This window comes from Pholis gunnellus (assembly GCF_910591455.1).
Source record: "Pholis gunnellus genome assembly, chromosome: 7".
NCBI classification, from domain to species: Eukaryota; Metazoa; Chordata; class Actinopteri; order Perciformes; family Pholidae; genus Pholis; species Pholis gunnellus.
In genome coordinates this window covers 5,680,729-5,698,828 of record NC_136533.1, presented here as the reverse complement: position 1 = coordinate 5,698,828, position 18,100 = coordinate 5,680,729, and the positions used below count along the sequence as shown (strand labels likewise).

The 18,100-nt window shown below is 42.1% G+C and overlaps 1 protein-coding gene across 1 annotated transcript; it reads right to left on the bottom strand.

The window, feature by feature from the left end:
- Window positions 1–260: 260 nt before the first annotated feature.
- Window positions 261–17,908, bottom strand: snx33 (sorting nexin 33). The gene is made up of 2 exons (XM_079162570.1): window positions 15,565–17,908; window positions 261–3,443 (listed from the first exon to the last, which is right to left on the bottom strand). Exons 1-2 carry the CDS (start codon window positions 17,000–17,002, stop codon window positions 3,190–3,192), a joined length of 1,692 nt encoding a protein of 563 aa, XP_079018696.1. The 5' UTR covers window positions 17,003–17,908; the 3' UTR covers window positions 261–3,189.
- Window positions 17,909–18,100: the final 192 nt, after the last annotated feature.

Below are 18,100 nucleotides of genomic sequence, written 5' to 3'. Positions count from 1 at the left end.
ACAGTACGGAAAACAAACGCTCATGGGCTAAAGCGGGCGAATGTTTCAGTGTCCCAGATTTTCTTCAGTGTTTCTTTGGTAAATTGTTGTTTATGCTTAAGAGAGGAGTTATATGGGTAACTGTAAATAAAATATGACGCTCGCACTATAAAACAGAATACCTATATAGATATAACGTCTGCATGGAAACAAACTCACAATAGTGCTGTACAAATCCACAAAGAAGAGAAAGACAGCATGCGATCACCATCATTGCTTTTATTAACATGTTTAGGTCCCCTTCCCTTAAATCAAGTGACCAATTACTTACGGAAAAATCACCATCTGTTATTTCAGAGACTGAAACTAAAGCATAGAGTTCCTGCAACTCACCCGGGTCACACATCCATGTCAAGAAACAGTCACCTGTGTAAAATGCCTGGCATTCAACTTGTCATGCAGCTTTGGAACATGAGAGGAAAATGTCATTATGAAACCTAATTGAGCACCTCTTTGACTGTTTTTTGTTCTTGTGCACCTTGCATGTCTTTTTATTTGCCCAAAATCTGTCTTCTCATTTGGTGTCCTTTACAGTTTCTTTGTGGAATGTTTTTTAGTTTTTTTTTAAAACGCTCCCTTCACATTTTCCTCAGAGTAGAACAGATTCAATTACAAAACCAGAGAGCACATTCAATTTCACTTCAACCTAACAGAGTTAAAAAAAAAAAAAAGGAAGCCCCAGTAGAAAATGTCTGACTTCTTTGGTCTCGGAGAACGGCGATGAGTGCAAATGCTGACAGAAAAAAAAAAATGCTGAAGTATGAAAAGCAAAGGGTTGTTCACAAATAAACCATAAACAACACCACATTTAGACAGCAAAGAGTTAAAGGCTGCAGATGTGGACTGAACAGTACCAGTAACTGAGACACTCATATCTGAGTCACACACACACACACACACAAACACACACCATTTGTTTACTGAGAAACCTGCACTGAATCAGCACTTCTTTGTTGAGAGAGAACCATAATAAGGCTCTAACTTCACATTTTGAATCTCACAAACACCCGGCAGAGATGTCACAAACATTATGTTTCCTTTTCACGTTTCATCCACACCCAACACACACCACTGAGAGATCAACCCCTCTTCCATCAAAATGAAGAATCAGTGTCCCACAACTCAGGAATGAACACTGGCTTGAGGAGAAGCGTGTCAAGCACACAGAAACATTCCCTGTACTTCTTGAGGTAATGCTTATAATTGCAAACGCAGGCTCCACATAAATAGGTTAACACGACGCTTAAGATAGTCTCGTCAAACCGCAAGTTGCCATGAATTTTGTTCCTCTCTTGTTAAACAGGATGAGTAATGTTACTGGAACATCTCTAATTTAGTTATAAACATCAAGCAGTGAAGAGTGGGACTCGGATCCTCACGGTGGGGCGTTAGTACACTAAATGTGAGAAACTAAATGTAAAAAGTGATACATCACTGTGATCACAGCTGGAAGGAGAGCATTAAGGTATTATTAATAAAGGAAAAGTTCAGCATTTTGCTGTCTTTCTTGGCTTGTTAGCTTAGCTTAGCATACTGCCTGGAAACAGGGGGATACTTAATTTTGTTAATCCGTACAAAACCCAAGTGTAAAAAATGACAAGTTGCGGTTTCACTGGGTGTAAACCACATATTGAAGTTTTTACACTCTGTTTTTTGTGCAGGTTTAACAAACGAAATATAACATTTTTAATGAGTGAGTATTAGATATGATTTGAACAGAGCCAGGCTAGCTGCTTCCAACTCTTTCCAGTCTTCGTGCTAAGCTAAGCTAACCATCTCCTAGCTGTAGCTTTATAATCAACGGACAGACATCACAGTGGCATCGATCTTCTCATCAAACTCATGGCACGAAAGCAAAGAAGCGTATATTAGTTATAATGGCTACAGCGTATATAGATGATTGATATAATGTGGTGTTATTTGAGCATTAGATTTTTAAGATACTTGATATCAACATGAAATCATACTGATTTTTGACCCAGATTACATTGATCACAAAACTCTAATAACAGGAAGAATTTGGTCTTAAACACTGAAATGTCAACTTGATGTTCTGCTTCACAAAACCACTTAATACACTTCAGCTATCTCACTTTCAGTTTAATACTAGTTGGCTAGATAAACCTGCTGCAACAGAAAAGAATATATATCTTTTTGTTTTCCACCGTGAAAAAGGGAATTGATCAGCGCAGTAGTTGACTCATTTCACTCGCTCACCCACGCATAATCACCCACAAACACACACTCAAACACACACACACCAACACACACTAGTGTATGAAAACATGTGCAAATTTGTTCTAAATGCAACTCATTTGTAATAATTCCCCCAATAAAATGCAAGCCATTCTACAGACAAATGGCCTATTTAAAAATATTCCATCAGATTGCTCCAGATCCTTAAAGGCACTAAATGCATGGAAATCGCAAGAAAACAAACTGATTTGTGCAGTTTCAGTAAGTCTTCCACATGGTGCAAAGTTTAGACAGACATTTGTGACTTGTCCTAAGAGTTCAAGTCACAAATACCAATTTCAATGCAGTGAAGACTTGAGCAAGGTGAGCACTCAACAAAATGATGGTGAAAGTATGCAGTGCACTAGTTTGGCCAGAAATACGCTCTTTTCAAGGTCCAAGGAGAAAAACCTGTGACTGGATTGTTTATCAGATGTTGTAAATAAACCAAAATATATGGGGGGGGTTCAAGAAATTAGAAACAAAGTGCATGATGTTGGAGAGAAGGGGACAATTTCAAAACAGGACCCGTTTCATGGTATTACACTTTAGAACAATCAACTACAGATTCGCTATGAATACGGAACCTACATTCTTATTTTATTGTTTCAAACACCTTAAATTATGTCAAATTAACAATGTCCTGTGACATTGCCTATGGGATGTGTATTTCAGGAATGACAAGGTACAGTAGGTCTTGAAAAAACAAAGTGACTTTGAATCCATCAAAGGGAAAGACTGACTGGCTTTGTGTGTCTTTCTACTAACTATTGCTCAACTTATCTGCAAGTCTTTTCCAACTGAACCAAACATGACGAACACTAATCGCCTCGGTAAAAGAGTGAAGACTTGGATCTTCCTTTCTCGTCTGTGTTTTTTATTTGGCATCTTGAACTGGACAGCAGTTCGGTGTCTTTACAGACTGTCGTACATGTGCAGGGTGCGCTCCAGTTGCTGGACAACACGCTGGTAAAAGGCGATCTGCTCCGTGAGGTAGGCCTGCATCATGTCTTTGAAGTCCACCTCTCTCTGCTGGTGGAAGTGGCTCATCTCTGCCTGGAGGGCGAACCCGACCGTCCGGCAGCGTTTCCTAATGCCGTCGGCCTCGTCCTGGTCCATCTTCCCTTCGTCGCTCATCCGCTGGCTCTCCTTCACTTTGGCAAAGGCACCTTGGGGTGAAGAAGAAAAGTTATATTATTCTAAAAATCTGTAATATTCGAATCACAAAAAGGCGGTGACATTTTTGGTAAACTGTTATTGCAAAACCATTAGACTGTTTAAAGGCCATCAAAATTACAATAAATAAACACCCAGTTAAGTTGCAGTTTACAGCCATATTTTTGCAAATTATCATCACTTTATAATTTTATCCTAATAGACGTTTATGTGAAATTGGCATCTTTGACGTTTGTGCCTCCACCCAAATACAACAAAAACATGTTTTATCACATGGAGGTATCTAAGCCATGCAGGTAGTTTTACTTCTTAGGTTTTGAGGTTTTCTTTTGACCGATTTCTGTCTTCACCTCAGTACAATGAAGGTATATTATATTTGTGCTGCCCACAGCATTGAGTAGTAGTTGCTCTGAATTATCCACAGATCGCCCAACCGTTTTCATAAAGGGACTGCTTTCTACAAAATATAGTTGCTGAGAAAGCTGCAGGACATTACACAGAGCAACGTCCCAATAAGCTGTTGGCGATGATAAGATGACGTATGGAGTTACTGAAAAGCAGTAAAAATGTGCTCCTGATGAAAGCACACAAATAAAAACCCTGTAACAAAAGTTGTAATAAAAGTTCAGCAGAGTTTAAAAACAGTCTGAGATTGTTATTGCTCTGTGGGCTTTGGGTGGGTCTGTATTCCTCTATGTTGTAATAAATGAAAAAAAACTGCTATCGTAGTGTTGAACCAATATCTCCTCCGTGGCACTCAGCAACACCAACAGTGTAGCTAATTCACTCCTGTAAAGCTGTACAGAAACAATTACTTTTTGTTTCAGTTGCATACCAAACGTCTAGTTTCAGTATGTTGTCGACAAGTTGTGGCCACATTCCCCCAGACGGAACATGACGTCACTTTCCAAGGGAAGAACATGGCAGACGAATGGCATGTCGCCACACTGCATTTCCCACCGGATTAGTGAGGCCGCCTCAGTCTCATACAAGCTGAGCTCGATAACAGGAAGACTGTCATGCAGTTGAGCTCGCTAGCAGAACCTAGTTTGCACGCACTAGATGTTACGGCTTTAACGTATCCGCTGCAGCCTGCAGGTTTAATCCATTAACTGTATCTGTGAGTTCATGCCGCCCTGGATTTTGTATGGAATTCCTGGCAGAAGTCTGGGAAAGCATGAACAGCACTTTCAGTCTGTTCCAGCAAGGAGGCGTGTGGACGATAGTCTGTGGCGGTGACCTACATTCATGTATTCTGTTTTCCACATGAGAGGAGAATGTGCATCACCAGATAGCATGTCTGTGGGACATAAAGGAAAGGCACTCATGGTTGTGTGTGTGTGTGTGTACATGCATGATGATGGGGAGGGGGGTTTGAATCCAAATGTTTGGGATCAGTTAATGCAAAATGTGCTCTTCCTCACAGCTAAATCTGCTCTCTAAAATTACGCAAAACGATACTATTAAAGCCGAAAATACAAGCTACCAAAAGAAAAACTGTGGCCGAATAAAAAGCAAAGCTGTGTGAGTTTCCAACTATTATATAAAAACAATCCCTCTTTCCCACTCAAGGCTCTCTGCCTCTTTTCACCAAGTTGATATTATGATGGCCAGTGGTCTGGAGAGTCGCCGGATTTTGTTTATCTTGCCCAACCAGACTGGCTACCTCATGTTTTACGGCTGTGGCCAAAGAGAGAATTAAACTATTTCACATGTGACAGCTTTATGGCTCTGTGCTGGGTAGATACAGAGGAGGGAGAGAAGGGGAAAGAAAGGGAACAACAGTGTGCAGGGGAGCTAAAAACACAAATAGGGCTTTCTAGCAGGGCGTCGGCAGGGCTCGCCAAGTCAAATTTGCGTAAGACCTTTTTATAGCCACATAGAATGCAAATTCAGTACCTGTTTCAACCCATGGGGACAATATGGCCTCGAATTATTTATCATTTTATCTCTTTTTTTCAGTACTTCTCAGTAGTATATAAAAGTGGTTCCTCGTCATATAATTCATTCAATCAATGCAACCCTGGGCTTGCAAAAGTGGAAGTACAAGTGAATAAATGGATTAACCATTTCTAAAATGATTAATACATTTAAGTTAAAATCGACCCATTATGACATGATGAGCTTTCACTACGGCTAGCTACAGTAGCTAGCCGTAGCTACTGTAGCTACAGCTAGCTACAGTAGCTAGCTGTAGTGACAGTGGGAATGAACAGCCTCCTGCACATACAATCCACTGCAGCAACAATCCCACTCATGGTTTAAGTGTTTATTGGGATTATTGGGAACACAAACATTTTATAATTAACACTGCTGCCAAGACCTTCTAACTAAATGCAATGCTTTTTAAGACATTTAAAAAGCTGCAGACACACTGACTAGTTTCAGTCATACAGTGTGTGTGTGTGTGTGTGTGTGTGTGTGTGTGTGTGTGTGTGTGTGTGTGTGTGTGTGTGTGTGTGTCAGACAGAGAGAAAAAGAACGAGGATAGTCAAGATTAATTATGGTCACAACCCTTCGGGGAACTGAACTCAGGCTGGATTCCTCATTCCCACAGCCCGAGGTCACTGCGGTGATGAATTCCGGAAGTGCAGCACTTCTTCTCGACGTCTTCATCTATCTTCTCTCCATTTGACACAACTTGAGAACAGAGGTCCCGCTTTAAGATATGTGTATTTGTTTACAGTGTGTGTTGCTTGCTTGTGTTTAGTGTTGAGGAAATTCCCCACTTCAATATAGCTGAGCTCTCCACAAAACTGCAGATCCTTCTAAGAGCCAAACATTTGCAAACAGCAGTTTCAAGCGAAGTGTCTCTAATTTTAACTCATTCTCATCTGGGACCATGGTTTCAAGTCACAGCTGATTAAATCATTTCTTCCTGTTTAATCCCAAAGTGGAGGCGTCATTAAACTGGAGTTGAGCCTCTTTAAGTTGTTTCAATCAGCTGCCCTTGTAATGTGCAGGTCCAATGTATTACACACATAACATGAGCTGATGTGGTGTGCGAGTATCAACATTTTGACAAGGTGACAAATGTGCCACATTTGTCACATTTGACAAATGTGCGTCATCAGAATGACTCATCAGTGAATTGTAAAATAAACTAATCTGTGAATTTGGTTCCAAGACTTCAAACTTGGGAAGAACTAACGTGACTGAGTAAGATTAGTGGATGTTATTCAGACGAGTAAACAGAAACATTTTTCAACCGACGACAAATGAGGCTTGTCACCACAAAACACTAAGCATTAGTGAAGGGCTGTGTGTGTGGACGGCGCTGCTGACGTCAGAGTCAAGCACCGCGGTGAACTGATGAGGCGTTTGTTCCCCGTTGATCTCTCAATAAGTAAATGAAAATAGCCGCGACAACAAATATCTTCTACTGAGACATACTGCTACTTGAACATATCACACATAACTTCCTGTAACCATTCATCATTGTGGAGAAGTTTATACTCTGACAGAGGAAGATTAAATTAAAGTGAATGGAGCAATAAGCCTCCTCCCTGTGGCGCTCCCTTCCATCAAATGTCAGCACTGTCAAGACAGCAGAAAATTCAAAGTTCCTGAAGTTGAAGTTGAGGCTAAATAAAGTACATATTTACATCTACCCCACAGTTTAAATTATTAACTGTGGCAATTCCAAAGAAAGAAAGAAATTTGACTGCAACATTTTGTGATTTGAAATGCTGGTTTAACTGGGCTGTTAGTAACGAGAAGGCAAAGTTAATACTGACAGTAGAGTTTGATAGACAGTAGAGGAGATGTACAGAAGAGCTGAACATACAGCAGAAAGGGAGTCTTCAGAAGAGAAGAGAGGAAGAAAAACTGAGGCACAGCTTCAAGACTGCATGGCAGGGTCAAAAGGTCTGTCATATCTGTGTTTAATGTGGGTCTTAAAAACCCTGAAGATACACAAACATGAAAAAGCCTACTGCTGAGTAAGCTAACAGTAGGTAATGGTGTTTACACCAGCCAATCAGATAAACAGATAAAAACAGAGCTGGAGTTTATGTCCTGAGCTGGAATGTGCTCACAACCGATTTATGCCATCTCAAATATCCTTTTCCATTTATCTTTGGGGCTAATTGGCTACGGGACACTGAAACAAATATTTCCAATTCTTTTTTTTTTTATTATTACTTCAGGGATGAGGAATGTTCAAAACAGAACCACCCTCTCCAGCCTGCACAGGGAATTAGTTACCAGAAATGCTTAATCTGCGATCGGGCAATTTCCTCTGCTCGCTCGATATGCGCTTTGTGCACATCTACTACTGACCATGACTGCAACTGTTACACTCAAAGAAATAGGACATTAAGCTTCCCATAGCTCGAATTAAAGCTGTTAATGTAAGCCATGCAAAGAAATGTTCGACAGCTATTTTTGTTTTTTTATTAGGCTGCAGAGAATCTCATCTAAAACTATTATAAACTTCACTTTCACACAGATGATGTTAGAAATCCACGCTCCTGTCAGACATGTTTATAAAGAGGGATATGCTCAGCGCTGATCTTGAAGGGAAGTGTAATCAATCACCACTAATAGCCCTGTGTATCTTTCAACATTCAACTGCAAAGGGATTTATTTCATCCCTTTTCAGCTTATGTTTCATGCATTTTTATGAAAAATACGGTGATGTCACAGTGAAATCAAAAGTTGGACTGGATATGGATACAAAATATTTTCTAAGCTGTTACGTCATCACGCATCAAGTAAAAGAAATGATTGTGTCAACATTAACTGTTACATCACAATTGTTTTGTGTAGTAATGGTCCCTCTGGGTCTAAGAGTGTTCTGTTCAGTTTCTGATTGTGACATTAAATTAATCTAAAACAGTCTGAGCTCTTTTGCTACAAAACAGATGGATGCGTTCCTGTGTTCTGTTTGCCCTGTAACTTTTGTCTACCGAGAAGTGTTGCAATAACTTTTTAGCGGGGCAGCTCAAATCTAAAAAATGCAAGATGTGCCTATGATGAAAGACGTTTGGCCGATCCGACTACCAAATGAAACTCTCGGTCAAATGACGAGGGTTTTCCATTGACCTGACTTTTATGATGTGCTTCTTCGTGACACGGGGAAAAGACCAGAGAATGCAACAGCTAACAATGTCCTCTCCTCAAAGGGAATGGCGTCTCCTTTGCAACCGCGAGCATCTTGTCAGCGCTACCATGACTACAGCTACATTGGCAGACAACCCAGAATCCAACCCAGACAGTTAAAGCTTCATTCCTGTCAGGGGAGGGAAAAGATTAGGACACTAAATGTAATCTTTGAACGTGACAAAGATTCTAAGTTTTAGTTTGGGGTTTCTTTTGCTGCACTGGAGCTCAATGGACAGAGCCAGAACAAAACAATTAATCTGTGAGCTAACTGGTGAACATGGTGCCAAAGAATAAATTGATGAAAACATGAGCAAATGCAGATGCTTTAGATTACTTCTATTTTCCATTTATTCATAACAATGCAGGGATTTGGAGAGTCAACCTCCATAACCTCTTTTCCTGTTCAGGCTCGTCGGGGACTGAAGCCTATCCCAGCATGCATTGAGTAAGAGGTGTACACCCTGCATAGGTTGCCTGCACAGGTTGTCTTTCACAAGGCCAAAAATATATGAACAGACAAACACATTCACAGCTAAAGGCTTTCTTTGGGCCTGAGGAAAAACATGCAGACAGAGAGATCATGCAAACTGCACACAGAACGCTTCCAGCTGTGAGGCTATACTGCTAACGACAAAACATATTACCAAGTATATGTATCTAATTGTTACAAGGTATCTTATAACATTAATGACACACCATTTCCAAATGCTAGTGAAATAAAGCTCAAATTGAGTTTTCTCAGCTTATTTGAAGAACTATTTTTTATCTTGAAAGGCCTAAATATTACTTCCTATTTCAAGAAATCTTACCAAGTGAACTGTCACTTACTTATTACGAGTAAAAACACCTTGTATTCAATGTTATATGATTGCCATATTTTCCCCAGTGCTTTGTCATGCTTAGCAGGCTTTCAGACTGACGATAGCATACTTATTTGGCCACTTCAGTGTGTGCCGAATGGCTTCGCATTGGTGTGATGCAAAACTTGAGCAAGGTTCAACTTGGCACAACCCCACTGCCAATGCAGTGGTCCCATCGAACAGAATGAGGAGGCTGCATTTTTAGCAAGGCTATTGTTTGTCTGAACATGGCCTTAATAGCTACAGCCTAATTTAAACTTGAGAAGTCAGCTACGATAGCAAGCTATCACTGACACTCCTTTGTGAACACAGCTTTTGTTGACACAGTGTTAAGAGAAGTGTACAATCTGTTGTAACGGACGTCATGGTTGGCGCCGGTGGTTTATTAGACTGCGTTGTGCACTGAAAGGTATCAATGTTTTGTCCAGTTCCAGTTATTATCATGAGCGGGACAGAATATCCCAAAAAATATGTAGAATAGCTATGGCGCTAGTCTTTTCAAAATAAGCTAACTCCTCTCTTACCTCATGCCTTATTCAGTCTAATGACACTTCACCACATAATCTGCCGTTCTCGGTGAGTAGGAGGGGGGGAGGGAGGTGGCCGTGGTAAAGGCCGAGTTCTTGGAGACATCTGTAATCTCCTTCGGTGTGAAACAGCAGCGCTCTGGGCCAGCACAGACAGGAATGCAGAGGCATGTGGGATTGACAGTTTGTGTGAAGACGAGGGCCTTCGTCGAGATTTATGAGTAAGCTAAGAGGAGAGAGAAAACGTTTGCTCTCCATAGTCACCACAGACAGCGACGGGGACCGTAGCCAACGCAATGACATACAATCAATGTTCAAAAGGTGCCATAGCTGAGCCACTGCACGCTCCTTAAACCCTCACCTGGTTTCACGGATTGAGGTTTTGCCTACCTGCTGACAGTGCGTTTTTTCTTGTGTGTTGTAACCAGTGTATGGAATGTTAATCTGCAACACGTTTGTAAGACAATATAAACACGGCATGAGCTCCTGGGCAGCCCTTTGAGAAAATGAAACAATATTGAGAACGGTTCAAGATAAAACGCACAAAGACGTTCGTGTGTGCACGCAGGCACAATTAGATGAACCCCTGGTTGCAGATCAAGGGGGCGTTCGGCGCACATGTTTCCTCAAAACTGACAACTACATATCTTTTCCTTCAAAACTGATGGCGCCTGCATGTGGTGTTGTAATGTGTTGCCGTATGGAGGACAACTAACCTCTTCAGATTAAAAGTCTGGCTGGTGGGCTGGTGGGCTGGGGAGCGTCCCAGGGGAGCTCGCTCATTCTCAAAGTGAATAATGCTCCGCTCTGGTGTGGATCAGAGAAGGTTTTATCCCACTATCAGCTACAGCTGAAGGGCGACGGGGGGATCTATTTGATCTAAATGCCAAAGAAACAAGTCGAGATAGAAGGAGAAAAGCTATGGTCTGATGCATTCTATTTTGAAAACACTGAACATATGCCATGACTTGTTACTCTTGGTTTTATGTAATTTATGAACTTGTCCTTTTAAACTGCAATTATTCCAGTGTGGTCTTTTCTAGCTAACCCACAATAATCATCACTTTTTGGGGGTTATGCACAAGAATCCAACCTCAAATGTTTGCCTTACTCTCCTCAACGTGTCATTCTGGGGACACAGGTGATGCAGATCCAGATCGCATGCAGAGTCAACGCCGCACATTTCATCACCAGATCAGATCAGACTGATACCCAATCCCTGGGGCGGGTCGGTTTCACTCTATTGTGAACTCTTTTGTGTTTGGTCAAAGCTACGTGAGGTGGTTGTGTCTCTGATTAGAGTCCCGGTTGTTGCCAGGTACAAAATCTACAGAACATGATATCTGGCTTTACTCTCACGAATACCTTACATGTTACCACTGCTGTCAATGTAACCTCAGTGGTTACGCATTTAATATTCAAGACCAGCTTGATACCAGACCAGCACAGCTCAGTTTATGATTATGTACAATAACACAAAAGAGACAGTACAATACATTTCCAGGATTACCAACAACTAATTGTTACAAATCTGCCTCTCACACTAAAACCTCACAGGCCCTTTATTCTATAACAATGCAATGTAATTAACCCTGTTCATCAAGATTTCCCTGGTATTCAAATGAGATCAAGGTCTTTGGGGTTAGTTTTGGCAGAGGTTCAAAGTACAGCAGAGCGCTGTCAGGAGTCCAAGCCTCTGGACCAGACCAGATTTACTTTCTCCATTATTGAAACCAGGGCTGATGGTAGATTGAGCAACAACAAAGACCAAAAGACAATGAAAATCAGTTAAGTAAGTCAAAACAGGACACAGAAAATGGGAGAATGAGATAGTAAGCACACCCTCACTTTTTTTTCCCTGACAAAATCTTCTCCTTCCAAGATCCCTTTTATCAAGGCCACATGCAGTCCCTGCCCAACACCACGTCTCAAAGACAGTTAACATTCCTGAAGTTCACATGCTCACCAGGATCACAGTTAAAAAACCTCCTGAGCTCCTATAGAACTCAGTGAAAGGGCAAAGTCAGGCAGGAAAGAAGCAATGAGGACATGAAGAGGAGGAGGAGTAGTGCACCGGAAAAGGTTGACCTCAGTCCTGTGTGTTCTGAGTGTTGCCACAGCTGCATCTGGTTCAGCAGAACACAAGTCACATCAAGGGGAGTTATTGGGCCGGCAAGGACGACTCCGCGGAGGGAAAAGGTCTCTGCATTCACAAAAATACTGCTTCACAACCTCCTCGCATACAGTAGTTGTTGTCTCTTGGCTACGGTTGAGTACCGGTACATATGTTGAATACTGTTTCCAATACAAACTACAATACACCTGAGTCTCAGTACAGATTACAAAATTATACTTTTGTTTAAATGCCTTGCTATGAGGAATAAAAGCATTTTATACAAATCTCCTTTTTCAATAACAAAAGAAACTAAGCTTCTCAAATGTTGAATGTTGTCTAACACAACCAGATGTACAACAACTTTACGTGCCTGAAACAACAAGATTGGAATCACAACCTATTTAATTAAAGAGCAAGTAATTAATCGTCTGTTGTTGTCTTTTAGTATGAAACTAAACACAAAACCAGGCGGCAAACTCCAGTTCTGAAAACTGAAGCGTTTTTCTGACCCACAATCCTCTGCAAGAGGGTCAAAGTTAAAGGTGTGCTGCTATGACGAAGTAGTGTGTCCCAATTGAATGCATACTGCATGCAACAGAACGTACTTTGTTAGGACAGCTTCAGTATGTACTAAAAGTAAAAAGAAACAGTATGCGATTTGAAATGCAGTGTCAAGTCTTCAAAACCGTAGTCCACAAACCAATGGGTGACATCACTGTGACTACATCCACTCCTTATATACAGTCTATGGACCAAATGAGATTCAGGGAGATATCAAGGTTCAATACACAGCCCTACTCTTGGCAAGTAAAGTCTAGAAAAGAGTACAGCTAAACTACAGAAACAAAAATATGTCAAGCAATGCATGACCCGTATAAAAGTATGTTGACTTGCCACAATGTTATTAAACTTAAGGTAAGTTATTCTCCGAAATATTAGATGCTGCAAACAATTACTCTATAATTTGTTTTATTGGCATAAAGCACATGTTTGTCCTCCGCACAAGAACTGGTCATCTTCTTAAAAATAATTATCTTCATCCTTTTATGGTAAAAACAAAAACCCTTGGTGATATTAAAAATGCCAAACATGATTGCAAAAGAACATTGAAATGAATGCGTATACTCTCTCTCTTTTCCTTTCCTCCTAGTTTTGATAATATTCCCTTAAAGTGAAACACAATGTAACTTTTGATTAGCAGTGTGGCTGCATGCGACAATTACAAGTCAATGGTAAAATATACAAAATGGTAACAGTAGCACAAGTAGAAAAAGAGTTATAAAGCCGTACATCTGACTCAGTAATATCAGTTACACAGCAATATGCAGCTTCAGCCAACATTTAGCACCATAAGCTTGACTGTGTTGAACTGAGTGTGTGTTATTGAACAAAATTACATATATATATATATATATATAAATATACATATTTTCCTACATACCCCCGGTGGTGCATAGCCAAGCAGGCATTTTGGGGATATCCACCTTTATCAACCCGATATGATGGGGGTGAATGGAATTTCCTCTGTGGTGCTCTGAGCATTTAAAAATTATATTTCAGAGCCAGGTATCTCAAAACTTTGACATGTGAAACCGAAACTATCTCCACGATCTGACACCGCCGGGGTTCAACAATAACATCATTTATTTTGTGATTTGGGTGGACTGACCATTTAACATCATTCAGATGGCTTTGTTTGATAATGACTGCCAGCTGTTTGAAGGAACGATGATAACATTTACAGACAGCACATTTCCTCACTGGCAGCAGCCCTTTCCTTCCAACAGCTGATACAGTTATTTCATTTGAGAGCTGACATGCTGATATGCCCGTTCTCCCACTGTCTTGGACCAACATCTAACAGGGCTCGCAGGAGAAAACTGCCCGAGTTGCCGTGCAGAACTGAGCAGAACTAATATTTCACCATGAGGTTTATGGAAATCAGCCGTCACAAACACAACCATCACAGAGAATTCAAATCAGGAATGTTAGATACAGTTATAGGAAAATGGTCACTGATTAACCACAATTGTGCTCATACATGAGCAAGGGTGTCACGAGAATAAAGTTTTTAAAAGGATTAGTACTTAAATTTGTGAGCAATTTCTGAGCATTTAGCAGCAAACAATGATTTACTATGTTAATATATAGTCGTGTTATGTCTATCTGAGCTGTAAAATGAAGTCACTTTTCCTCTGTGTGTGTTGTAATCCGAGCTTCTCTGTGCTTTGTTTATGTTGTTTACGGCTGCGCGTGCACACAGCGGTTACTGTCAATGACCCATGGTTATGGAAGCGGCCATTTGCTTAGCTGTTAGCGCTCTTAGAGCTGTTAGCTAATAGCCGCCGGCTCAGCCGCCGCCATGTTGAAAGCCGTGTCGAGGCAATCTCCTAATCATAGATACGTTCTGAATTTGGAGTTCAGCACCTTTTAAGATGAAATAATAAATAAATAAAATGATAAAATATCACTTATCCATAAGCCACTCCCTGCCCATGTCACCCAGTCATCATGCCACATCATGGCTGTTGGTTGTAATATTACACTGCAACAAAGCTCTTGCCTATTTGTCTCATCAAACGTTGAACAGAACCCAGAGAGCAAGAAAAGGAGAACCTCCAAACCAAAAGACGCAGCCTAATTTTACACATAATATCGATGTTAGTTTTGTTTGAGATCACTAATTCTGTAATTAATTGAATTATTTTCAGGCTCTAATGACAGTTATTGTTGACACTCTTTGTATGATGTCAGTCATATTAAAGAGAGTGTGGAAAGTGAGTAAAGTGTGTGTGTGTGCGTGTGTGTGTGTGTGGGTGAGGGTCAAGGAGTTGGAGCAAGTGACCTCAGATGCTGCTGGCAAACAGTCTGACACATAAAACTTACAAACACTATGTTTCATTCTCAGGTTAAAACATATTATGTCTGCATGTGTGCGTGTGTGTATGAGATGATGGAAGATGCTGGAGGCAAAATTTGACCCGACCTGTCATCCATAACAAAATAAATAGCACAAAAGGTGACCACGGGCCATCAGCTCAGTTCGTTCCCATGAGCAGAAACTGTGTGTTTTATTCGTAACAATTATTGAAGCCTTAGCAACTCTCACAGCTGCTGCTCGTCTCAATTGAAGACTGCTACAGCACTTGTTACCAAGTAACAAGTAGTAACGAGTATTTAGGTCCACTAATAATCTGCTTGGCCCTTCTGATTAATGGTATTTGCTGTGATATGAAGAGCCCATGATGTGGCCTGATGGCTGGGGGGAAAAAAGTTACTGTATAATCATTTCAATATTGTAATAGGAAGCTGTCTTTGGACATTTGGTTCAAACATGAATGAAGCAGCAGGAATTAAAATCAGATGGGAGGCCGAGGATACACCCAAACATCTGTGTTGATCATGGATGTAATCATCATTAACATTTTATAGCATGGATACATTTATAGTTTGCATGCATAAGGACATCAGGGAATTCTTAAAACTACTCGTGGATGATTTTTACCTTTCTGTAGATGAATGATGTCGGGGAAGTTGGCGAGCAGGCCTTGGTAGAGCGACAGCTTGTCCAGCATGTGGAAGAGGTCGTACTTGGGTTGCTCTGCAAACATCTCTCCAATGTTCTCGTAGGTGCGGCCTGAATGGGAGATGGCTTTGTTGAGGGCCTCCGAGCTGTGGGGAGGGTCCAGCATGAACGCCTGGCTGATGGACTGGAAAGAATTTCCCAGCCGCTGGAACTCCTTCCTGAACCCGCCCAGGTGCTTGCGCACCAGCTCCGAGGCAACGTGCGTGAGCTGCATCACGCTGTCGTCCATTTTCTTGGCGAAGGCCTTGAAGGTGTCGATCCGCTCCTCGACATCCTGAAGGTCCTGGTGCTCGTTGGGGATCTGCAGGGTCAGCATGAAATGGGCACCCACCATCTCGTCCTTCTCCGCCCGCCTCTTGCCCAGTTTCCACTGCTTGTCGTCGGCGCACATTAGAAAGTGCTCGAAGCCCTCGTACTGGGACAGGACCGGGTGGCTGGTCATGTGGTTCACCCACAGTATCAGCCGTCTCTTGCGCTTCTCGATGAAGTCCTCCTCAAATCGCCCCGTGGCTTGCTTCTCAGGCAGGTGAGGCACAGAGATCACAGTGAACTTGTGCAGTAAGCGGTTGTACAGCCAGTCAAAGTGTTTGTAGCGCCTGTAGACGGGACGCCCCGTGTGGCTCGGCGTGACCCGGTACGAAATGTACGTCTTGATGCCCTTGAACTTTGTCTGTTTTGTGGGGTCCTCGATGGAGCAGGAGAAAGGCTGTGGGCTCTCCTTCCACAGGGGCCATACGGGGCCCATCTCGATGGTGTACGACTCCGCTATCTTCGCCATCATGGGCACGTCACCCAACACAAACGCTTCCACCCCTGAGCGGACGAAGCTGGAGAACCGGTTCAGGTTCCGGCCCACCATGCTGCCCTTCCTGGAGCTGGAGATGCTGTCCTGTCTCTCCATGTGTGGTTTGGCCCGGTAGTGCACATTGGGGTTGTTGGACAGTGGGCTCTGATGGGCATGCCCGTTGGCCCCGGGGCTCCTGATGTGGTCCCCGTCGTCCACCACCGTGGATCTGTCGTCCCAGTCGTCCCAGTCGTCGTCGTCGTCATCGTCGTCGTTGAAACTCCGCTGCAAATGCAGAGGGGTGTTCGGGGTTGAGGGGAAATAGGAGGAGTCGTTTCCCAGAGACCCTGCCGGGCTTATGGAGCAGTCGGTCACGTTCGAGTTTGAGCGCATGCGAATCACTTCCACATAGGATGCGGGGAAGAGACCCTTCTCCCCGCGGCTGTTCTCCCCCTGAAACCAGCCGTCCACCGAGTTCTCGTCGAAGATAACCAGTTCCTCGTTCTCCTGGATGCTGATCTCCTCTTTGTTTTCACTCATAAAAGTGTAGATTGCTTTGGCTTTCACTGACATCTTGATACTCCAGTGGGTCCTAAAGCAAGCAAAAAAAGAAAACTCTACATGCACATAGTGCCTAGTTTATATTGATGCTGCTGTCTTGATGCATGCCTTGTTGGAAACATCTGACACTAGCTCACTGTAATATTTAAACTCATCTCAAATTACATGGCAGCTGTTGCATCAGGTGTGCAACGGCACAGTATAACTTATGTAAAGTTAATGATCTGACACTGAGTAAAAACACAGGAGAATTTAACAGTTATGTAAAACTATTACTTCTATCTGCTCCCCCCAAAAAAGTCTAAAATAGACCTACTGTGACCACTTGCATCCTCAGCCCATTGAGGCTATCAGTCCATTGTCTTCCTGCTATTACACTTAAAAGTCGTTCAACTTTAAGCTATAAATGCTCCATAACACTGTGACTTCCTCATAACAGAAGGACTCTCTTCCTCCTTTTACATCACAAACAATGGGTTCAAACACACACAAAAAAACTGGTTTCACCAGAGAGCTCCTCCAAAAAGCACCGTCGGTGGTTTTAATCCTCAGAAACAGGACTGCAACCTCGCGTGGTGTCGGACACTTATTACGGAGCCTAAAAGTGATCCTTGATCAAAATATCTTCAAGACAAAGTGGCCCAACGTGAAGGAAAGCAGAGGGATGAGGATCCCTGTGCATCGTGAGCCTGCTCCGCATTCCCTCGGACTGAAGTTTTCCTTGTAAACAGGTCCCTGCGCATCTTCAGTCGATCCTTTGAATTCAACCCCCCTCCAGCCAAAAAAAACAAAAGCAAAAACAGCAACTAAACAATCTCCTTATACATATTATCAACACAGACCACGGGTCAGTGTTGTTTCTTTGGGTTTATTCCTGTGCGCGCTGCAACAAAGTAACTCTTTCCATGACGTTAGGCTTGGACAATTGGAGTTGCTCGTCGTCGTCTTTTTTCATCAGCTCCTTTATATTCTTTGTGGAGGAGAAACTGGCTCAACGTCGCCCCCAACAGGAGGAACAGAGTATAACCTTCAACACAGATTACAACAGCAGGCTCCAGATAATGTTGACGATAATGTTACTTATTAGGACCTATTATAGTAGTATGTCTT

Bases quoted from the DNA above. Each gene is read 5' to 3' on its own strand.
- snx33 (XM_079162570.1), bottom strand. From the start codon at position 17,002: ATGTCAGTGAAAGCCAAAGCAATCTACACTTTTATGAGTGAAAACAAA. The intron at 3,444-15,564 runs GTAAAAATCATC...CTTCACCCCAAG, and splicing joins CATCATTCATCTACAGAAAG to GTGCCTTTGCCAAAGTGAAG.